This window comes from Cydia strobilella, chromosome 1 (genome assembly GCF_947568885.1).
Source record: "Cydia strobilella chromosome 1, ilCydStro3.1, whole genome shotgun sequence".
Taxonomy (NCBI): domain Eukaryota; kingdom Metazoa; phylum Arthropoda; class Insecta; order Lepidoptera; family Tortricidae; genus Cydia; species Cydia strobilella.
The window spans coordinates 26624003-26650113 of record NC_086041.1 but is presented as its reverse complement, the minus strand read 5'-3'; the positions used below and the strand labels follow the sequence as shown (position 1 = coordinate 26650113).

Here is a 26111-nt window from a genome sequence, read left to right as displayed (position 1 = left end):
TTATCGCTGACTGTACTTTTTTTTCCACAGGCATCAAAAATTCATCGAGACAATTATAAAAACCCCAAACAAAATTAGGTTGCGTTGTTTTATCACAGAGTTCCTATGGCCACCTCCTGTCTCCATAATCAGATCAGCTCGATGGTACCGTAGTATTAAATTGTCGCCCGACGTACATGTAGGTATGCAAATTATCAGCTTCATCGGAAACCGGGAAGTGGGTCAAATTTAACTTGCAAAATTTGACCCATACAAACATATTACATACATACTTACTTACATAGGTACATTGCAAGTTAATAAAACGCTTGTAAAATTGGGGCTGTATGGTAATTTTAGCTGGTTTATTTTATTTTGCTGGTGATTTTACAACTTTTTGTTTAAAGTAATTCATGTTCTTCCTAACAAATAGTGCTTAATTCTCTGTGAATGAAGATGTAAAATACCTATTTATTATGATAATTGGTTGTAAAATAAAGATTTCACGAGAAGGTCAATTTATTTAATTGCATTTTATTCGCAATTTGGAGGTAGTTAAAACTTAATAAATATTAACCTTTTAACCGCCGTCGAATTTTTCATCGAGCGTGCACGTATTACCGCCGGTACGAAGTTACACAAAGTTTTGTCTTATTTATCAGACTGCGGCGAAATGAGCTGGATATTGTACGTCTTATATACCAGACTACAGCTTACGGCAGTTAAAAGGTTAAGGATCTGTTTGACGCTGATGTCGGCTAGATGAGGTTAATCGTCTCACGAACACAATGCTGAACGATGTGAATTTGTGAATAATTAAGGCCAACTAGACGCAACAAACGTATAATATCTACTCCTACTGCATTTTCAAAAAGTAAATCTACTTAGTCTAGTGAAGTAATCTACAGACAATCGTCTGTCCTCGCAAGATGATGTATGCGCCAAATAAATATGGCTATTAAGTATTTGAACAATGTAAGGACAGGTGATACGCTGAATAAGATTCCATAAGTGTGTGTAGTTGTTTTATTGTGGGAATTCTGCAATTAGGTAGATATACCTATAGGTTGCCGCATCTGCATGCGACTAGCCCAACGCTGATGTTAAAAATGTTACTTTAAGTTAATCCGTCTCCGTAATAGTCTTACGTACAAATCGTCTGGTTCGACATTTGCTAAAATATGTTTAAGATTATTAAAATAACTTTAGTACTTACTATAAATTGTTTTATATTACTCATTAAATGTTTGATATTACTCCTTAAATTAACCTACATTAGCGAAGAGCATTAAAAGTAACGATAACATCAGCAAAATGAAATATAAAGTGTTTTATAATTACCTACTTTTTGGCGAAAGTTAGACACTACTTGGAAGACCTACAATTAAAAGTTATATTAAACACCTTGTCCCTAGGAGGTCTGGTACCCTATTATTGTCTCACTAGAAGAGAAAAATGGAAAGTTTAAAGACAAGTTAGTTCCATAAAGACAATGTATATATTTTTTTATATCAAATTATTATATTATGAGGGGATAGGATGGTGAGAAGAGGAAAATGGAAAATCATAGAATAATACAACCTTGAAGTTGGGTAGGTACACAGTACCCACAACATAAGCTTTATTGAGCTTACCATTGGACTAAGTCAATTTGTGTAATATTTAATGTCCTATAATATTTATTTATTATTTATAGAATCATAAATATATATAGTTCTTTCGCTAACGGTAACTCTAGGTTTAACCGGTTAACCCCGGGTTAGTGAATGGTGCAAGTGGCCCTAAGAGACTGCTGAATTTTGGACTTAATCAATCTCAACGCCTAGCACCTAGCGGTAAAAGGATGTAAATTTATGTTATATACGTGAAGGCCCTCTATTAAATAAAATTCAATAATCAAGTTTCCATCAACTCGTTTTTAAAATAGTATCCGAGTATAGTCGATAAATTGAATAATATAAATCTTAAGTGTAAGAAAATAGGAAAATATACCGAGCATAGAAAGTATTTGCAAAATGTAAGTAATACCTATTTACTCATTATTCATTAACTATGTATGAACAAAACTGTTGGTTAGTAAGTCGACTCTATTTTAAAGTTTGACAAAATTAGAGACGAAAGGCAACAGACACAAATAAAATAAGGGCAGGTGATTATTTTGATTATGGGCAAATCCATAGGAGAAAATAAATAGATTTCAGATGAATTGCTAAACGTTTTAGACTTGCTGGTGTGTTAGGTTAAAGCAATTACGAGTTAGTAAGCTGAACTTAGTGTTCATCGGGTGTTAGACACATTTGGTTTTATTTCTTAACCGGTTTTGGATTAGACATGAAGTTTCAAGACAAAATCGAATTGATTTATTTGGTTTTCGAAAGCATATTTGCATATTACCGAGAAATGTATACAAAAATAAATTCGTATTTGTCGGAGTCTTGAATTCGTTAATGGCGGTAAAACATTATAGTAATCAAGTTATTTAGTTGTCTTCTATAAAATTTCAAACTTCTAACTACAACACTTATAACAATTAAATACCACTGTCAACAATCAAACTTTCTTTTCTTGTTTCAAACAAGAAAATAAAAAAGTTACGTAAGAAATTATTGCATTTGAATATCATTTTAAAATCAGTTTATGAACGACTTCACAAAAACTAAATTCCAACATCAATGTCACACGGCTGAATGCCATTCTGCAATAGAACAATGCTAAAGTGGTTTTTGTTGTCTCTGGTGTGGCCCCTTTCCCATGGATTTGCGATATTTTCACTAACGACATTGTATTCATTGTCGTCGCCTTTCACGTTTCATTGGACTGCCTTAGCTCTAGGCTTGATTTAATTTTATTAGAACTATCATATATAACGAAACAATAGCGATACTGCACTCTACCACTTATTTACCATTACCTGCTCTGAAAACTTCCGAGGTGACCCATAATTAAGATAAATTTTGTGTTTTATCTTTTGGCTACTTATCTATCTGGCTAAAAAAATGTAAGCGCACTGGTATTTCTAAGAAAAGTAAGGAAAAGGTAGATAATTTTCTCACTGTTCTGTTAATATTTAGGAATAGATTATGTCAGCAAAAGAAAGTAAGCGATCATCTCAGAGATTAAAGTCACGACCACTTCGTATATTACCCAAGTATTCACAGAGGTCTAAATAACACAAAAAAATAAGTCGTGATCCTGAACAGTCAGCTACAGAGGTATTTGACCCCTCTGCATAGAAGTTGGTTTGATGTAAGGATCATCTATCTTGGCAGCTGACTGTACATACACGTAGTCTGCGAATTTAAATATTTATGTTCTGCCTGAATATTCTAGGTCCTCTAGAGATCTCCATTTAACAGGCGCCAGGCAGTAAAGTATGTACGAGTATGTATGATGTCGCTTTATTCCACATTTTGAAACAAATTTACACAAAATAGACATAGCTTTCGAACAAAGTAAAAGATATAATGATATGTACAAAGGCGAACTTATCCCTAATAGAGATCTCTTCCAGCTAACCTTTGAGCAAATGAGAGAGGAACAAACACTAAAAGGCGAAAGGATAATATATAAGAATGAAGTTATATAGGTATAAAGGTGTATATATTTTACTGTTTACTGTTAGGACCCCTCTGAAGCACGGAAAAATTCCACTTGGCGCTTGATCTTGTAGTCGATTAGATCAAATCAGGTTCTTATTAGAGGTAGTTAGGTAGGATAGATCGAGCCAGAGGATATAATTTGAGAGTAGAGCGAAGGAATTGGTTTAGTGAGATTGCACAACAATATCAACAACATAAATTTTTGCCACGGGTAGCCAATCAGTCAACACGATACAATCTCATTATAGCAGGGTATGGCACATTAATCCAATAGATATAAGACTATAAAATTAAAAAGACATGCAAGAATCTAGGTGTTCTTCGTTCTCTATAGGATAGTGAAGACCGGCTTTATTCCATATTTATACGTATGTGAGAAGTACTTTTCACCCTTTTCAAGGCATAGTACGATTTATTGACCACATATAATTTCAGCATTAGCATTCCGATTTAAGGTTTAAATTAAATTGCACTTTCTGGAAATGTCTTCAAATGAATCATCTAAGTTGGATTAATTGGAATATATTCGGATTTTTTTGGAAAACCTTGTAGATTGGTGCGACGTGGAAAAGGGTTAAATGGTTATAATTATTTTATGAAACCTATGTTTTCTGAAATAAATGTTTTTTTTAATAATTGTATAAAAGTCAGTCGTCTTAAAATTTTGGCGATGTATGATATAGGCAACCAGAAGAAGTTTGTCTATGAGGACTCTTGGAATGAAAATTATGAAGCTTACAATTCATACTTTGTGTGTAAATTTATTTTCCCCTCACTAGCTCGGAAAACCGTCTTTTATCCTTTAAAACAAGCTGGGAAAAACGCATTTTATCCACTAGTGGGGAAAGTAATTTGACCTTGGATGGAGCGTGTTTAAGTAGCTTTTGACAGATAACAAAACGTAAAATGCTCATAATAATGCTTTGTTCGATATTAATTATCATAAATAAATGGTTTGAGAATTTAATAAAAAATACCGAATTTAGCTTTATTTAATGATTTTAAGTCATAAACCTTAAATTCCATAAAAAACATTTGTTTTTTTAAATGATGTTGAATGTAATTTTGAACGCACAAGTTGAGTCGATGCAACTTCAAAACGCTTCCTCAGAAATGTCAACATAACATTGTTAACAAAATTTTTCTCACCGACTCCGACACGTAAAAATACACAACTTCCAGAGTTTTCTGTTAATATCGTATTATCGTAAAAAAATTAGTGATTCCACTGATGAAGATGATCTAACGCCTGTGTATGTTGCACTTTCCTCGCTATAGTGAGGGGAAAAGTTTTGTGTAACACACGGGTGCAAATGTATTTTAATTCCAAACTCGCGGGTAAAATACAACTTTGCACCCTTGTATGACAAATAACTATTGTCGATTAGATTTACGGCGTGATAATTTACGCCCTCAACATCAGTACAATATATTGCTCCCGAGGGTTAATAACACAACATATTGCAATAGTACATTTATCTCGGCCATCAAAATTTTCAACCATTTACCCAATAGTCTTAAGATGTTAAGCGGACAGTCATTTAAACGACAGCTAAAGCAGTGGCTAATAGATCATGTTTTTTATGATTTGAATGAGTATTTTTCATTTAAAACTGTATAATTATAGATGTACTTATTATAAATATAAGTGATGATGTATATAATATTGTAATTATGTAAAATATTGTATACCCGAAAAGGGTAGCCGTTGGTACTATGTACTATGTATCATTTTAACATCATGTTTGACACGGTAAACAATAAATTTATTCTTATTTCTTATTTAGATAGCATCTAAACAAGCTGGCTTTTTGCAAAAAAAAAGAAACCTAGTTTAAATCATATTCTATTACGAGTAGCAACCGATGTCAAGGTAGACTGCAATTAAATATACATTTGTAGAATAAACAGTGATAGGACGTAAAGAGGAAAAAATACTTTTACGGCAATGTGTGAAATGTGTCGAAAAACTTAATCAGCGGTAATGGGACGCACGGTTAATTTATTTACGGATCAGGAGTTGCGATGTTAAGTAAGTTGTCGCGTAAGTAATTAGTCGCGTGTAACCAGTGTGAAATCAAAGTTCGCAGGGTTGGAACATGGATACCATCGACCCGCGACGTAATTTTCCACACTTTCCACGTCGCTTTCGAGACCGACTGTCTAATTGATAGCAATAATCGGGCAGAAAGTGATTCGATTCACTTGGTGCGTAATGATATTTGTTTAATTGCGTTATAGCGTTTATAAAAAGGGATTTCGGAGCTATAGTACAGTATATAAACCTACGAAAACCATTCGTTAAAACTGGTTGATGGGAAACTGGTACTCCAGTTGCATTGGTACTGGTATTCCATTCGATTGTAATGAAATGCTTTGTAGAATATTCTGAACATGTTCTGTGGCATTGAATTATTAAATTTTTTTTTGTAAGTCAATTTGTTAGATGGCTTTTATCGGATAGTCTTGTTTACAATTCCAGTAATGAATTTGTCGTTCGCGGTCGGCAAACACACACATATCACTAAACAACCGTAACTGCGGCTAGTTTGGAAAAGGAGGTGGGTTTGCATGTATATTTGTTGGGATGAATTTTATTTTATTTACCTGTTTGGTTGTAACTGAATAAGCTCTGGCGTTTCTGTACCTGAAACAACAATGAAATAATAACTACCAGATATAAATAATAATAACTTAATATAAAGATTAGCAGCGATTATGCTTTACAGACCTAACACCAACGGTGTGGTGTGAATTTATAGTTGTTGATTCAATTCAATAAAACAAACAAATAATTTACACAACGATTTACCCAATTCGGAAGTGTTTGTCACAGTGTCGTTTTTGAGATGCTAACGGAACGGATTAATAGATTCAAACCTTGTTCGTTACGTAAGATGGTTTCTTTTTGTTCGTCATGCTCTGGTAAACTCCGTGGTATCTGTTACATTGTCTGCTCTGCTGCCGTATGAATGAATTTATTATGCGGTGTATTGATATATGAATGTGTGTAATACCAGAGGATTGTAAATCTCCAGCCTCACGTAAAATGAAATGGATCGTTATTGAGTTCTAACAACGCAGTATTAAATGCTAGTTTATAATAATTATTTATTTTTACACTGAACGCTCATTAAGTTAGGTCAATCGTCGTATTGTATTTGAATATTGTATAAAAACATAAAGCTGGTACAGTGAGCTGCGGAGTTTCATGGAGAAATTATGAATGAATTGATTGATAAATTCGCCATGCACTTTTACGCCTGATGGTGCCTACGGAATCTATCTACTATATATGCAAATAATTACGGTTTGTGGGTGAGTTCCTAGTTAGAGAAAGTGGTTTTCTCTACACCCGTGGTTAGTAAATTATAGGTTCTAGGCAGTTCCAAGCGGCTCAGGGCCTGGAAAAGATATCTCCGTATACAAAGTGTCCGGGCAGCATACTGGCACGTGTAAACACGATCTAAACAAAACGTGAATCAATTATGTTTTATTTTGAAATCACATTCAACATTAGCACCTAAAAGCAATTACTCAAAAGTAGCCATACCATGAGTGCCTTAGCAATGCCAAACTAACATACGGCCCGATTCGAACAATGCTTATCACACTGTTACATTATTAGTAGTAGTAACTTTTGACACTTTTGTCACTTTTGACACTAACGGATCGGTATCGTACTGCTGTAACTTCTTTTAAGCAGTGTTCACCCCAACCCAACCACATAAAAATAGATACGTAAGTTAAGTACCTATATTTGTAAAATGTATACTAAAAATGTAAATTAATTAGTAATAATTTAATATAATTATTTATTATACTGAAAATGACATGTAAAATACAAAATTTTATTAATAAATATCTGAATCTGAATCTGTTGGAATCGGGTAGATTTTCGCTAACGTCTGCGTAACTTACTTTCTATACAGCGAGCGAGACGCACTAACTAAATAATATGCGAGTATGAGCACTACGAGCAAGATGCATAGAAAGTAAGTTACGCACACGATAGCGAATATGTCAGTAATAAACTGGTGGTAGCCGTATATCTAGGTGAGATTGATAATTTAGTTGTTATTCGGGTCCTTGTTACGCGAAGATAGCATATTTTTTATAAAAAATAAACTGACGAAAATACCTAGTACCTTCACGAAGAGACTTAAAATAAAATAAACTTAATTTTATCACTATGTTTAGTTACACTATAAATAAAGAAAGAAAGATAAATATATAATCTTAGTGTTTACTTCATACATAAATAAAAACCTATTTATTAGCTTTGCGTAAACTTATTTGTAATAATATTTAATTGTAATAAGTATTAAGCTTTAAACCTATAAAAAAATACGTTATATTATTATTGAAAAAGGAAATTCAATTAGGTAGGTAAGTAAGTAGAGTGAGCTCTCTAAGCTTACTTATTTTTCTTTGGCAATGACTTCTGCGTTGCGGAATCAACAAAGGGGATATTTGACTCTACATAATTATAGATGTAACATGGCCAGAACTCAAAAACTAGTTATTTTGGTTATCATGCCACACTGACTGGTGTAATATCTTTATAAAAATAAAAAAAAAACATTTATTTCAGACTAAAAGGTCCATACATGGTTAGCAAACATTACAATCTTATTACTAGTGATAGTACCGCATAAAAACTAAAACTAAAACTAAACAACCGGCCAAGTGCGAGTCGGACTCGCGTTCCAAGGGTACCGTATACTAGTGGCTCTGTGAGCTGTAGACCTCGCGAGCATAGCTTAAGATGAATGTGTCTAGGGCAGTCCTGCCGACTAACCACCAAAAGATGGCGTGATTGTGCACAATTTGCGAATTATCACCATCGTTTCCAAAACTCAAACATTTTCTAAGACGTGTTGATATTCACGCATGCAACAAAAATATGACGTCTAAATCGAAATATATTAACACTCAACAGTAGAGACTGTCACACTTCATCAAACTTGTGTAAAGACTGCAAAATATAGCAATATCTTGCATTCACATACACATACCAATTAGTATTTGTTATTATAACGGCAACAGAAATACATCATTTCTAAAAATTTCAACTGTCTATTAGCTATCACAGTTTATTAATTAGATACAGCCTGGTGACAGACAGACGGTCAGACGGACAGAGGAGTCTTAGTATATATATTATAACAGGGTCCCGTTTTTACCCTTTGGGTACGGATCCCTAAAAATCGGCCCGTTTTCACCTCACGATGTTACCACTTGTCGAGTAAATTAGGCACTACTTAGGTCACCAGACCTGTGTTAAAGTGACATCTTTGTTAGTTATTATTGAACAACTTTACCATCTTGTTTGACATGGATAGTGAGATGTCTTTATCACTCACACAAACAGGCGTTAAGTAAAATTTTCTAATTTTTTATTGAATTTTTCAATAATATTATTGAATAATTGGCTCCATAAACCCGCTTAGACAAACGAATCTATATACTATACTTAAACCTCAAAGTTTATGGTGCAAGAAATCTACGTATTTTAAAAGAAAAACTGTAAATCCAACTGTATGAAATTCGGAATAAGGAGAACCACTTAAGCTAACTAAACGTATGGCTCCGCCGTTCAGAACACTTTAGAAAATTAAAATAACAAAAAAAAAAACATATTTTTTAGGGCTAGTTAAATAAAAGCTTGTAAAAATGAAACGAATACGCTTAGCCCGCACTTGATCAATCAATTTCAAAATAGAAAAATAAAAAAACAATAAAAAACTACGAATTTTAAGTGTAAAAATAAAATACAGTTATGTAGCAGCATACAATTACTGGGGATCGAACCAGGGACCACCCGGCTCAAACAAAAAAAGCGAATGTTTGCAAAACACGCTATGATAGTGCTTACCTAAGCTGACGAAATTTAGCTACTCATCCTCGAGTAAAAACTAAATATCTAAATACCGCCAAAACCAGCAATACAAAGTTTCTACATCTTTCGATATTTAATATGTAAACACATCTCAAAAAGAAAATACTGTTATAATATCGATACGACTATTTGTGTAGGCGCGAGCTATCACAACTCCGCCATTTTGAAAAATTTTCAAAAACCGGATCGACAAAAAAATTCTATTTAATTATAGAATTTGGTCACAAAATTTCACGAGAATCGATTGAGAATTGCGACCTGTAGAGGAGAACATCAGGAAATACAAAAGCAAAATGACCGAGTCAAACCGTAGACCTTCGCTACGCTTTGGTCAATTATACAATTTAAACAATGTATTTTTTATGCGAAACGTGAGTGAAATGTCTTTAAAAAACCCGTAGGGGTCGGATCAAAAACTTAGTATTTAAGTCCGACTCACGCTTGACTGCAATTTCTAATAGGTTCTTGTAACCTATAGATTACAGGAAAACCTATTAAAAGATCTATTTTGTTTATTTTTTTCAAAATTTTAGACCCAGTAGTTTCGGAGATAAAGGGGGGGAATGGTAATTTTTTGCCTATTTTCTTGAATAAATTCTAAATTGTTTATCCTAAAATAAAAAAATATATATATTTGAGATTCTCACAATGAGCTCTTTCATTTGATATATAACGCGATATAGTTTGAAAAACTTTATTTTTAATTTTCTCATTTACCCCCCAAAAGTGGCCCCCATGTTTAAAATTCATTTGTTTGCGTTACATGTTCGTCTTTGGGTCATAAACTTACATATGTATACCAAATTTCAACTTAATTAGTCCAGTAGTTTCGGAGAAAATAGGCTGTGACAGACGGACAGACAGACAGACAGACAGACGCACGAGTGATCCTATAAGTGTTCCGTTTTTTCCTTTTGAGGTACGGAACCCTAAAACTAGACGGCGAGTGCATGCAGCCCCTGCCAACGGTTGAGCATGGGGCCATTTTCGCGCTAAAAGATAATTTAAGAAATCGCCATAACACAGCTGTCAGTGCTTCGTTGATATTAATGAAATGCCTGAATCAATTATTATACATGCCTGAATATGATACGTATGTATGTCAACCTGAAGACTTTGCTAGGCTTCGTGGAGGAGCTGGGGTGGTTAGAGTAGCGCTACCTCGTTTCACGCAAAATAGGCACATTGGATGTCGATTTAAGGAAAATGCCCAGCATAACTAACTAACTAACTAACTATGATACGTATGTGAATCGGCGGCGTAGATCTTGAGTTCTTGAATAACCTTTGTAGTCCAATGTTTTGTTAAACAAAAACGCGGCATTTTATCAAAGAGATAGATTGTACCTAGGTACTGTACAGTAATGGGTCGATGACTTCTGTATTTTAAACGTATTGGCTGCTTATTAACAAAAAAAGGCTACAATGAAATAGTTTGTCACCGTCATTATCGAAAACGTGCCGTGACTTGAGAAGAAAGCGTTTACACCATCTTATTGGAGAATCCAAGTTTGTGATATTTTATAAAATGTCGAAGTACCTATAAACTAAACGTTCATTTGGAGTAATGAGATCCGCTATTAATAACTATTCAAAGTGCATCTTATTGTCATAGTTGGGTTTGTTATACAACCCATAAAACAAAGAGCGCTAAACAAAAATGTCAAATGTGATATCAGACTACAATACAATTCTAATAGAATACAATTCTAATTTTAAAATATTGTTGTTTAATAGGGGATATTACTGCAATGTTCTGCCACCAGAGTCCAGTACTAGCTTTTTTAGTAAACCATAGGTAGAGTGACTTATACATACTGTACCTTTAACAGGTTTTCAGAGATAATAAAATATGACATTGATGCATCAAGGCGGTTTGTTTACAGAGGACCTACCGGGAAACGCGAATCCGAAATTTCGCTATCTGCCTCTTTCGGTCGAACATGCAAGAGTGACAGAGATGTTAGATAACGAAATTTCGATTTTCTTGTTTCGCGATAGACCCTCAGATTGTGGTAGTAGCGCCACCTACGCAGAGTTTCGCGTAATAATCCCTATTATCAATTAAGGAAGAGCGATGCCTCTTACTCGTAACCATCGTAACTTTACTCTTTACTCGTAACACAGGTATTTGTTGCTTAAAACGAGGCGCCAACACTTACAACTGTCTACCTACTCGTAAGTAATTCTTAAACTGAACAAACGATTTTTATTTTATTTTCATTTTTAAGACTTCGGTCAATGAACTTATCCACGTGGCCATTCATTTACGTATTGTTAACACTTTTCCAACCTAATTGCGAAAATAGTGCGGCAGAGATGGCACTATAGGGAAGAATGAGAACAATAGTAAAACAGCGCGCAGCGTACGGCTTGAATGAAAGCCGAGGGGTGTTACGATCAATATAATATTATCGGGGTTATTGAGGGGTGCTTAATGTTTGTCCACAACATTTTTATACTTATCAACATATTTCCTTACCTATAGAAGGATTTTGGTGTAGGACAAAAACATTGATAGCAGGAATGTTTAGGTACTGTTTAGTTTACAATTTACAAAATCGTCCAAACGTAATGTTAAACGATTGACTCCATTTTTATAGGTAAAAACGAATTAGAAACGAACGTAATTTTTAGGACTATAGATTGGCGATGAAGCTTGAATTGAGGATTTTTTTCAGTCTTGTCCGTTAAAGGGTTTAATCAAGTAACGGTTTTTGAAAAGAGAGGTTGACCTGTCTTATCGTTATCTTGTGTAATAGTTAACCGTATCATGGATATAACTAGTTGTAACCTAAGATAGTAACTTAGCTGTATGATGATGGCGGTAAGTATGTCGTCACTATGCAAACAAATTCTGATTCCTCTTGATTACGACTCGCACTTAGCGTAAGGATTAGGCTGCTACTAAATTTGCCGTGCATTCCACTTATTTACAGTTGCAGCAGTTATAGTTAATCCATACTACTCCATTGTCCATACTAATATCATGAATGCGAAAGTAACTGTTTAGTGCCTGTCTGTTACCTCTTCACGCTTAAACCGCAAAACCGATTTAGATAAAATTAGGTATGGATATAGTTTGAGGCCCGAGGAAGGACAAAGGATAGTTTTTACCAATCATTATAGTCATTTCACGCAGACGACACAGGCTAGTATATAAATAATGGATTAAAACTAATACGTCTCTGGTATTTGTAGCTATGTTTAGATAACGATGTGTCCAAATACTAACAATATGTAAATATTGTAAATACTCAGATTATCTATCTAATCATATTGTCCGAGGCTATTATGTACTTTTGTCAAAGTGCAATTTTATTTTACATTTTATGTCCGTATGTCTGTGCTTCAAAATAAATAAATACATATTCTATGTCAAGACAGTCACTACATGAAATCAAATTTTAAATTAAAAAAACAAATATGTTCCAATAGAGCCTTTGTTTCTTTAACTGTCGTGGAAATGACTACTAAAAGTAATGTATAAAAATTGTATGTTGGTAACCTAGTAAATAAATAAAAATAAAATATTTTTATGACGGAACGTTCAAAATTCCATACAATATTGTTAGTACCATCGTTATAGCTATGTGTTAGTGTATGCAAAGAGTTCATAATATTTATTGTGTCATTAGTAAACACACCATTTACCCCTCGTGTAAAAAAGTGGGCCAGTGCGTTCAATAATTTTCAGCTATCATTTATAATTGACCGTCTACTTGCCCAATGCCCCACTGCCATAGTGGCGGGCAATTGGCAACCCGCAATCCGGAAGAGGTAAACAATCATTAATTAATTAAGACGCAATCTTTGCTTTTAATTTCTTCACGCAATCTACCCGACACGCTATTTTGTGTCTATTGCACTTCAATAGTGGTTCTCAAATACTGGTCTGTGAGTGGCCTTTGGCGGTCGTTACCGAATCGTGACATATTAACCCTTTGAACGCCAAGAACCTCTAAAGTGGTCGTTACTAGTCGTGCCCACAGCGCCAAGGACCACTATATGGGTTATGGCGTACGCTGTCAAAGTAACCTTGACACTTTCAAGTAAAGTTTATATTCGCTCGCTTGCGCCCGTTATCTTGGCGTGACAGTAACGTTTTTGTTTATGACATAAAGCGTTCAAAAGGTTAATAACTACGACCACTTCTCATCCTGGTGCTTTTTCGTTTGCTTAAATGAGCTCGGGGTCCTTTTTATAGGATTTTTCTAAGAATTGGCGTTATTTATTTACAAATATGTCTGCTATTATCTAACACAGTTTTCCTTCACCTAAGACCTAGTGAAAAATATCAAATCATAAGTTGCGAAAAATATATAAATATTTTCGAATTAATATGATATTTGTATTAGTGCATCTCGTTGCGAGAAAACCATATCAATAATATAACGCAACCTAAATGCCGTTTCAGGATTCTAACCTACGACATACATTTTCTAAGTTGCACTCTAAAATTAGTTAGCCGTCATAGACATCATAGCTCATACATAATCATGACCATTAAATTTAAACGGTACTAAAATTTATAAGATACTTTATGGTCCTGCTACCGACCAAGTATCCGAGCTGATTCTTGGCCGAGAAAAGATTGAGAACCTAACAAAGACAGCGTCTGGGAATGTAACTGTCCTTATGCTGGCACCACACTTCGCCTTATGTGGCAAATATTCGTGTTGCATCTCTTTCCTTTGACATACAAAACAAAAGGGATGCAACACGAATATTTGCCAAATACAGCGCAGTGTGGTGCTGGCATTAGATAAGTACATTTTGCTTTCCTTGAATGTCAACGGTATTTTACGGTTGCAATGTTCGCGAAATTAGCTGTCAATAACAGCTAGTTATTGTTGTGAGAATTTTGACATCTGTCATTTAAATTCATCATGTTTTAAAAACGTTACTTTATAACACAACATGTATCGAACTTACAGGTGTCAAAATTAGAGTCAAAGCGGGTAACATTATCTGAATTCTGATGTACTTAGTGTCGATGACACTGACAGGTATTTATTACCTCCGCTTGCATTTGCATAAATGCCCTGAGCAGACGCATTCCATTTACATAACTACATCTAATTTCTACCACGTCTAGATATATGCACATTTTAAATACCAATTCATTAAGAAAAACCGACATCAAAAAGGATAAAATAAAATATGCGCTATAATGCTTTTATATGCGCTAGCAACTGAAAATGGATCTTGGACCTACCTATATACTTTCAAACAAAAAAGTGGTGTGTCGTGGAACACTCGGTTGGAACTAAGTTAAGAAAGGCTGGTGACGTGTTCATGTTTATGCTAATGCTTGTGCTCGTGCTCGTGCTCTGCTGTGCTGTGCTGTTTCGTTTCGTTTCGTTTTGTTTCGTTACGTTTCGTTTCGTTTCGTTTAGTTTCGTTTAGTTTCGTTTAGTTTCGTTTAGTTTCGCTTAGTTAAGTTTCGTTTCGTTTTGTTTTGTTTTTTTCTCTTTGTGACGCCAATATTTAACATTTGCATCTATCGCACTAGTATGGTACGTGACGCCAATATCAAACATTTGCATCTATCGCAGGTGTATGGTCTGTGACGGCAAAATCTTACACTTTTTTTCGCCTAGCCCCCGCAAAAATCCGCAAAACGTTCCAAAAACATTTTTCAAAATCGATTCAGAAGTGATGGAGTTCTGGGATAACATATAGGTATATACACAAATATACGGTTGAATTGGTAAACTCCTGTTTTTGAAGGCGGTTAAAAAATAGGTCAGTGAGGATGTTTTAAATTTTTTATTGACATATAAGGACCAGCTATGCGGGTCGATTTAATTATATTTTTAACCGACTTCTAAAACGAACAAGCAGAAAATATATCAGCTTATGCATCACCCGAATAATACCTAGTTGTTTCGGTATTCCAAGCTGAATGTGTGCTGGACAAGAAACCATACTAATACTATCAGACAGTAAATCGGTACTACAAGCGCTACCCAGCGACAAACTTACTTCAGAGCTTATACTTGAATGTCATCGGAGCCTCACTGAAGTGAGCAAAGAAGGCAACAAAGTAACAGTACAATGGATAAAGGGGCATAGTGGATCAAGAGGAAACGATGCAGCGGATGAACCGGCCAGGAAAGGTTCAGAAACACCGGCATATGGACCCGAGCCAATCATGCCCCTACCAATATCCTACATACACAACCCTAGCTGGTCACAACATCACAGACAACCGCACAACAAGTACTGGAATGAAATGAAGACATGCAGGCAAACCAAAGAAATTCTACCGGAACTGAACCACAAGCTCACCAAAATATACTGAAAACACCAAGAAGCCAACTACGTAAAATAGTACGATTAATAACAGGACATAACACACTAAACAAACACCTACATAATATGGGTAAAACTGACAGCCCCATGTGCAGAGCGTGCATTAAAGAAGAAGAAACAACAAAACATATTCTAATTTAAACTGTTGTGAGACATACTAACATTAAATCATTTTACGGTTTAGACTCACTTGTTTTAGTCACTCGCGCGACATGTTTCGGAGAGCCTAGGTCTCCTTTCTCAAGCACTAATAGTGCGAGCAGCGTTCACGACGACCGTGTATTGCGTACTGCTGCTGTAAAACATATTCTCCTAGACTGTAAACAGGTAGATGTATATAGGAGCAAATACCCAGGGAATCCATGTACACTAAAGGAGGCAACTAGCAACCTGAAGACTTTGCTAGGCTTCGTGGAGGAGCTGGGGTGGTTAGAGTAGCGCTACCTCGTTTCACGCAAAATAGGCACATTGGATGTCGATTTGCGGAAAATGCCCAGCAAAACTAACTAACTAACTAACCTAGTTGTTTTATCTTGTCTTCATCCCTTAAAGGTTATCAGGAAGAGATTGTTCTTTCACGATACTCACGTGTAATCTTGTATGTTGTCTGAATGAATGAATAAATTATTTATTGCAATAAACATGGTTTACAATCGTACATTACATTACAATAAAAAACAGCATTACGTCATGTTTGGCCACAAATGACAAGCTAAACTAAAACTTAATATGAAAATTTGAAATCTAACTATAAAATTATTTACATCTGTATCAATGATTTGGTATTTGAGATGTGCAATAAAGATTTATAGAAATCTATTGTAATCTAACAATTGTGTTACAATTACGAATAATCATTCGGTTATACTCGAACAGGTCAACCATTCGAGTAATTCGGCCACAGGACGAGTGTTGGGCAGTCCATAACGATGCCACTTGATTATTGACCTAATAATTCCGGTCACGCACGAGAAAGCGGCGGTCGAATACCATTTTTTTTTTAAATTGTGTACCAAAAAAAACGGAAGGCAGAAAATTTAGAAAAGAATACGAAAAGCTCGTAGGTCTATTACAGCCTGTTAGGTGCGAGGCTGTAGGATAGCCCTGAGGATCGGCGAGCGTCTCATCCTGCTTAGTCTTTCATTTAATTCTTTAATACTATGGGAACACAAGATATGACTCGCTATTTCTTGCTAAAATGGACCGAATTTGAATGGTCTAAGCTACTCCTGGAGGAGTTCGTAGAAGGCCATTGTCAAGAATCGGTAACATAATATTTAATGACCTCGAAGTAACTTGCCAAAATAAGTTCCTAGAGATTCATTTACATGATTTATGTTTTCTAGGTAGTCTAAACAGGTATGTTTCTGTTTACACTTCTTGAAAGACGATATTTTCAAATATATTTTGACCATGTTTTTCATCATCGTGTATATACGCTAAAACTAGCATGCTTACATCATGTCAGTGAAATATAATAATCTGTAATGTACACATTCCTTTGGCATACAACTGTCCCCTTCCCTTCGCGATACGTATCCGTGGCGGAGATGGCAGCGGAGGTGCTAAATATAGTTGCGTTCTGTTAGTACCATTGTTTAGCAGCTTTGACAATTTCTCTGCGGTAATGAATGGTTATGGCAGAAATAAAAATATCCAAAAATTATTTAAGAATAACAAGACAATGACATTTTCGGTACTGCCTTTAAGTATGGGAAGCGTAGAATACAGTAGAGTACCTACTTTGCGTTCGATTAATTTCTTCTTAATTTACTACCTTTTTAATTATATGAAACAATACAATACCGTATAGAAGGACGTAAGTACAGCTACATCGTCCTATCAAGAAAAAAGCGCATAACTTAAATCGCTGAAGATAGGACCTTGATTTGAAATATGTTTGTATTTGTTACATATTTATTCTAATGCTGCAGTTACTGTACTCCACCAAGTAGGGATTCCTTGAAATTCAACTTTAAAGAAAAGTAGGCTGAAAGTTTATGACGAATTCTACGGGGTCTTAGTCGCGGGTAGATGCTAGTATAAGGTTTTTTTTGTATCTTAAAGAAGGTCAACCACTTCAAAGTAATAAAATATAATTTATGGTAAACATTTGTTTTATTATATTATCCTTTTATTTGGCGTGTATTCAATTTTTCTAACACAGTCGTATGTTACTTAAAGCACTTCTAGATTTACTATACCTCGCGCGTCGAATGATGGTAGGGTAAACTCGCATTATTTGATGATGATAAGTTTTGAAGCATGACATCCGGGAAAGCTAGTGAATTATGGCCTTTTAAATGGGACCTCACGGCTTCATGGCTTCGGCGGCTTTGCCGTGAGGCCCATTTAAAAGGCCCTAATTCACTAGCTTTCCTCGGTGTCATGCTTCAATGGTATCACCGAATTAGGCGTCTCACCAAATAATGCGAGTTTACCCTACCTATGATAGTTCATTTTTGTATGGAGTAACAGTCACGTAAAATGTTTGTAAACTTTTTATGGAAGTTTAGCACATTAAGTAATTTATTTTGAAATGTAACATTTAAATACGTATTAAAAATACGGTAAATAACATATTCCTTCAATTTTTTTTAATTTAGCCCAAACAAAAAAATACTTAAAGGAACTGTCATGGGGACCATCATTTGACGCGCGGGGTGTGGGGTGCGTTGGGTAAGATTGAACCGGTTTTTCATGAGGGCTAATAAGACACAAAATCGTCCGGATGTCGAAGCAGTACGGGTGACTTTTCTTCTTACCCCGCATGAAAAACCCGTTCAATCTTATCCCAACGCACCCTACTTACTTTTTTTGGATCGTTAACATAATTATGATTAGAACTATTAATCTACAAAAGAAGAATAATCATTAACCAAGATAGTTCCCCGCAAACGTTATTTTTTGCACGGCTTAGTGCCATTTCACGGATAATTGTAGCATGGTATTAGGTGGCATTTAAAACCTGGCATTAGGCAATAGAAAATGAAAGTCTTTTTGAACATTAAGCTGCAAAAAACCACGAAGCTAACCACAGCAGGCGGTACATTACACCACCTTATGCCTCTTGTCAGATACACCAGTTGTAGTCGTTCGAAATGCTATAGCATGGCGGCTTTTAAATTTGAAGAAAAAAAGATAGGTAGGTAAATAATGCTGTTTAAATGAAAATTATGGACTAATTAATATTTAAGTTAAACGAATACCCAAGTAAAATGGATTATTTAAGACTTTACATCATCTCATTATTATCTTCCTCGCGTTGTCCCGGTTTTTTGCCACGGCTCATGGGAGCCTGGTGTCCGTTTAGCAACTAATCCCAAGAATTGATGTAGGCACTACTTAATAAGAAAGCAAATGCCATCTGATATTACAACCTAGAGGAGAAACTATGCCTTATTGGGATTAGTCCGGTTTCTTAATGATGTTTCCTTTCACAGAAAAGTGACTGGTAAATATCTAATGATACTATATTATCATCTAGGTAACATGGATTCCGAAAAACTCTTTGGTACGAGCCGAGGTTCGAAAGTACTGTTAAATACATTTAATTAAAGCTATGTTTCTCTCATTAACCCTATCATAATTATATCACCCTTGCATCCGTAGGTATTTTACTGTAGGTAAATTGAATAAACTCCCTTTTTACCTTTTTTCTACCTATTGACATACTACCTATATATAAAGACAAGTGCGATTGTATTTTGAAGCATTGTGAAACCGTCAAAATAATCCCAAATTAAAACTCGTTTTTCTGTTTGTAACATTAATGTGCATAATAAAATAACATGCGAACGTAATGTAAAAATAACTCTGAGAAACACTTTATAAATTTACATACGAGAGTGGGATACACGATATTTTTTGGTGATACGGGTTCTGTATGCTTTTGCAATAATATTTTCACGGTTCATTATACAACTTTTTGGAAGAAGGAAGATGTATTGAGTGTATATGTAATTAATTGCCCTGCGGAGGCCCAAATAGTTTGACGAAAATATCTAATGAATGCGTTGCCTTTAGGTTCGTCTAATTTGCAGGAGTAGCAATAAATTGCATTTTGGCCTTTTATACAGGGATGAAATTATTATCTCTGACCATCTGTAGTTATTTTTTTAAACGAGCTGACTAAGCCATATTGAAATTGGCTCTTTAATGAGAAAATTGATATATTAGGTAACATAGGAAACAATAATCCCGCTTAGTCAGAAAAACAATTTTGAATACTGTAAATTAATCACTGTTCTATAATAACAACAACAAAATGAATTAATAAAGAAGAGACATGCAGGACTCTAAAAACGTGAAATAACGAAGTTGTCGACATTCGACAGGAGTGTAAAAATAAAGATGGTCCGAAAGTGAAGGTGGTTATGTACCGATAACCGGCACGCGTAATTTTGCGGCCAGCACAATACCTGCGGTCGGATTACACTGGACTAGTTCATTTTTATTTTTTGGAATAACGCCACCTCTAAATAAATTGAAATAGGCCGAACCATTTTTCGGATTGTTCTTTTTTATGGGTTGGTTCAGAATTAATTTATATTTGTTTGTTATAAAAAAAGTTATTTAAATTTACTAATGACTTACACAGAGTAGATACTACAAACTTTATCATATTCGCAACGTTTAGTCAATGGATATTTAGTTACTTCAATACTTTTGTTAGCCTAAATTACAGTTACAAATACGTTTGAAACTATGTAACATACATCCTGTACCCCTAGTTGTAAATTTCAATCGATAGCGTGACGTGACGTACGCGTTTTCGTTAAGTATGTTTCGGATTATGAGTTTCCAAAACGTCCCACTTGGCGCGCTGTTCAAAATCCCATACAAAAATAGACATAACGCAAACGCGAACACACGTCACGCTATTGAATGACACTAGGGGTCCCGAATTTTTAAACAGACTGTCAGCATGTTTCCAGTTGAGATCGTTAGTAAGTATTTAATGCATTTGTATGTTTTAAACGCTCATCCATTAGTACTTTGAAATAATTATCACTGTAATGAGATCAATATCTGACTTACTTATATAGATAAACCTGTTCCTATAAATCTGACATATTCTCTACCTACAGGGAGGGTTTACTAGTTTCCTAACAAATTGATTTAAAATAAAGAAAACCATTCATGTGATCTATATCAAGAAAGATTATTTTAATTTAGGTAATGCCATGCCAGAGCCATAAAACTAGATAGTAATTACCCTAAAATAGGTCAAAGATCTTTGACCTACAAAACAAAATCGACATCCTAAAATAAACAGGCCACTAACACAGTTTTGTTACAGTACGTGTATTTTCAAGTTTCGTAACAAAAATGGTGACAATTTAAATGCTTGTAGTTAAATAAAAAGGAAGGGTGTCGTATTTCAGAGGTTCCGGCAAACTGCCGAATCCAACACAAGAGCAGACGATTTGTCTGTCTGTTCTGTCGCAAAAATAGTGTTTAGTTTTTAAGTTAATGAAATTTATATGCATGTTAGTCTATAAGGTATATGTAATATGAGCCTTATTGTTCTATGCTAATCTAATTTTTAAAATATATAAAATAAAACTAACCCAGTAAGTCAAAGTAAGAGTTTTAAAAATAATTTTCCTATATTTTTATTTTATTTAATATATTTAATTCGGATAACAAAAAAATAAATAAATAAATAAATAAACGTTTATTCAAAGATCTTACTTACAACTAAATACCTATTTTCTTCTGCCAAACCACACAGTGGTTTGTTGGCAGACGAGGCTCCTTTGCGTTTGTGCTGTTGATATGCAACTTAACTTTATCTTAAACCTAAACTTACCTACTTAACCCTTTACTGCACGCGCAGCCTTATATGGTTGTTATGTTTTTAGCTATTAAAGTTTACTTTTAACCAAATACTTATTTTATTTTTGACATGAAGTAAGGGGTTAACTTTCCAATCTGAGCGTACAGTTTACAAATGTAATGTATTATAAGGGTTATGTATTGTAATGTATTTGACCCTTTATTTTATTTAATAAAAAGTAACTTAATTTCTTTTTAAATGTTTGTTTTGTCATCCTTGTGGTCTTTAAATCCGACGGCAACTCGTTACAGATCATAGGGATTAAATATTTTCTACATCTTTGGCCAAAGTAATTCGTAAACCTAGGTACCAGCAATTTATTACTATCTCTGTTTCTCGTACATCCATACAATACAATAATTAACAATTAATCATTACATTACACTATTAATAATAGCTAATTAATTTAAAGCATTGTCATTATGACATAAAAAACATACATCACTAATAAGACCAAAACAAAAATGAAATAAAAGTTAATAAAATGTCCGGTACTAATTTGATTTAAAATAATTTGAAGATTGCAACGTAATAATATTGATGCCCCAATTTATAATGTCGTGATTTAAAATGCAAGTAATTTATCCATATATAACCCTGCCTCATAGAGGCTCTGTCGTAGCGTGACGTGACCAGTTAAATAAATACGAGTATATTAGGGGACATCTTACACAGATCAACCTAGCCCCAAACTAAGCAAAGCTTGTACTATGGCTACTAGGCGGCGATATACATAACTATATAGATAAATACATACTTATACAATACATAGAAAGCACCCATGATTCAGGAACAAATATCAGTGCTCATCACACAAATAAATTCCCTTACCGGGATTCGAACCCAGGACCATCGGCTTCACAGGCAGGGTCTACCCACTAGGCCAGACCGGTCGCCAGTTATTTAACCTTTCGTATGCGCATGTCAAAAAATTGCCATATAAATAGCAATCGTGACAACTTCATGTTTAAGTTGAATATATATATATTCTGCTCCATATGGAGCAGATCAGCTCCTAAGCATACGAAAGGTTAATATAGTACCTAGCCATACATGAGGACAGTATTTTGTATGTATTCTTGAATCTAGGCCAATCCGATGTAGCACTTTGTGAAAATGTACTTAGAAGTATACATTCTGAAACAGAAGTATACTTCTCAGATTTTATTACTAGTTTATGAAATCGGTGATTTGAATTGAAGTAAGTAACGCATGCTGAGAAAACCAAAATATGAAATGTAGAGCGAACGCTTATTACTTAATTGTAGAGATGAAGCAACCAAAATTTTGCAAACTAATTACACTTAGGTGTCTAGAAGAAAGAAAAAGTGTTAAGTAACGCAGTTTGCATCTAAATAAAGACAAGAAGTAGGTAGCTTGTTCAAAGTGGCGGAACTGACTTGTACAAGCAGTAGGTACCTATATAGTTAACTCTTGATTCCTCTTATTTTGCCATTGAACTGGTCATTTTGACATACCTGTCTGTCGCTAGTTTAATAACAAAACTTCCGTGAGACACAGACATATTAAATATGTATATTAGAACGGGTCACTTGTAATTTAAGTCCTCGGCAAGCTCGGGTCTCCATACAAACGACGTACGCTCTCATTTTAAAACTTGTTAGATTGCTCTGAAACTTTGTACTTACAATGGGATAAGGTATATCTAGGTCTGTAATTAGTTTATGTAGCTTCAGATACCATAGTAAAAAAAAGCGAATTTAAGTTTTTTTATACAAAACTTGTTTTTGCTCTATGTCGTTTGTTTTACAAACTGGAACTATATAAATTATTTACAGACCTAGATATATATACCATATACCTCATGTTTCGTTACAATCCAACATGTAGTTGTAAAATGAGAACGAAACTCCGTTTGTATGGGAAGGTGAAATTCGGCCGAGCTTGCCGGGGACTCTTAAGTCGAAAATCGCTCGACATGTTTCACTCCGTACCGAGGAATATCATCAGGAGCTCGCGTTGCCGTTGTTGGTTGGTTGGGTTGGTGTCGCTATTTTGATAGACAAGTCAAATTGCTTTCGTCAGATGGATAACTTATATGCTTATATCTTTTCTCCTACCTTCCATGGAAGGATAAACTGATGATCCTTAGTCAATTACTTAACCTTTCTACTTACATAATATGTATATTTTTTCTAATCGGTTTATACTAGTTTAACAGTGAATTAGTATAACAGGCTTGGCATGTATGTACCATCAGCTGCAAAAGTGCAGGGCGGCTTTATCAGTGAATTCATTTATAATTTCTCCATGCAATTTCGCAGCTCACTATACGGACTTACTTCCTCATAATAGAAAAAGTATTATATTTATGGTTTTTTGGTGTAGTCCAACTCTTTTTTATGGAAACTGTGTGAAAACTATTTAGCAGTGTCATTTTCTTATTATCAGGTGTATACGAAGATTTCAGGTTATGAAAGTTGTACATAATTTACAGGTAAAATAGGTACCTAACTCACGTAACACGCTGACTTATTTTACTTACTAGTTAAGTAATCCTTGTAAACAATGGGTAAAACATAATGAATGGCGAGATGTCCTCATATTACCCAAGGAGACAGGTTCACTTATAGGTTAAAATACGTAGTTATAGTTAGACTGGAGGAGCCTATAACCTACTCTACCATACTCAAAAAGCTGCATGCTGTCAAACTGTAATTCAGCCAGAGACATAACTTAACATATTTATGCTTTTAAGCCATAACTTTACTTAAACATATACAAAATTACTAATATTTGTTTAGGTACTCTCAATTATGCTTAAAGATATTCGATTTCGTACTGCCTACCCTACCTATTTCTATAGTTTAGTTAGATCTGTATCTGCCAAATTTACCCCCAAGATGTGGCTTTTGCTTCAACCAACATTTACTTTCGGGACCAGAAAAGGCAAAACAAATGTCCATGTCGTAAGAAAAATGAAAAAAAAATTGGACAAGTGCGAGTCCGACTCGCCCACCAAGGGTTCCGTACAAATTGAATTTTTAGTATGTTTTGTTATAGCGGCAACAGAAATACACCATCTGTGAAAATTTAAACTGTCTAGCTATCACGGTTCATGAGATACAGCCTGGTGACAGTGGTGACAGACAGAAGGACAGTGGAGTCTTAGTAATAGGGTCCCGTTTTTACCCTTTGGGTACAGAACCCTAACAATGACTTATTTCACAATTTGGTTCAGGGTAGTTTTTTATTAGGACTTCATTATTTAAAAAAAAGACGGAAATTACCAACTTTTAAGCAATATTTGGCCCCTGGTATAGTCTATTTCAAACTTAATTTTTAATTGTGATCTATTTTTGCGTTACGGTACTGTTGCAGTTATCTCGTCGCATTCGCGTGGGAAGGGTCGTCATGCGCACTGCACCGCGGCCGGGGGTCAAAACGTTCTAACCTCACAGCTGATCCTTTATAAACAACACATAAATTCTCAATATATATCCCAGTGATGCATTATAGATCACGCTAGATATCGCGATGCTCGTGGTCAAAAACCTTACCTTAGACTGTGGAGCATCAGACTGCATGTAGTAAAAAAGGAAAAACATCCAAGCAGTTCCTACGAGGAACATAATTTTCACGTTGCGCCTCATCTTGATTTGAAAATGCAACGCACTCACTATAGAACGCTCGTTTAGTTTTCGATAGAGCACTGATTTGACGGTTGAGCATCGGTCGGCGGCGCGCGGCCGCGCTCTGAGCTGCGGCGTGCAAACTGAGCTAGTACACGAGATAATGACGGGCATGCGCGTATCGGTCCTCGACACCGTGGTCTAAAATAGACCTTACGCGAACAAGAACGATGCAATGTTTTTGTTGCTTCCCTTGCCGCACTGGCTATTAGAGATGCTTTTTTTAAAACTGGGTTGTAATAGGATTTTAGGAGATCGAAGTCTTGCGCTTTTGGAAAGACAGGTTTCCAGTACAGCTTACTTTATCCAACATAGGTACCTCTGTAAAAATGTATCTAAACAAAACAAGTGTGACTTTAAAAATACCCGAATAGTTTAAAAGTGTAGATGCTTTCATAGTTTCACTTGGGGTTTGTTTTTACATGGCCAATAAGATGTTACTACAGTTAGCTTTCGTTTCACTTTCAGCTGTGCATAAAATCTGAAATTAGCGGATCAATACAATAACTAGATTAACTAGAAAGCTTTTTGTCTTAAGGAAAGTTTGAAACAAAGCTGGTCGAAACCGTTGTGAAGACTGATATAAATATGTACAGTCAAAAGAAGTAGCTACGAACAGAATACAGCTCAAAATAATTTTTACTATTACAAATTATAAACTACTCTAATGGTCGGAACCCCAGCAGTTGTTCAACCAGCTTTAACCTTATTTTAAGGCATTACAGTGCTAGCAGTACGCCAAAAAACGCATGAAAATCGGTACGATTGCTCTATATGCCATTTTAATCAGATTGACCCGTAAAACCAAAAAAATAATA

At 35.0% G+C, this 26111-nt stretch overlaps 1 protein-coding gene across 1 annotated transcript in view; it reads right to left on the bottom strand.

Moving 5' to 3' along the window:
* LOC134742544 (polypeptide N-acetylgalactosaminyltransferase 2-like) overlaps positions 1-25422 on the bottom strand; it is an 88455-nt gene extending 63033 nt beyond the window's left edge. Inside the window, exon 1 of the mRNA XM_063675764.1 lies at positions 25162-25422. Within this exon, the coding sequence (XP_063531834.1) occupies positions 25162-25407 (246 nt within the window). The 5' untranslated portion in view covers positions 25408-25422. The remainder of the gene's footprint in view (positions 1-25161) is intronic.
* Between the last annotated feature and the right edge of the window lie 689 nt (positions 25423-26111).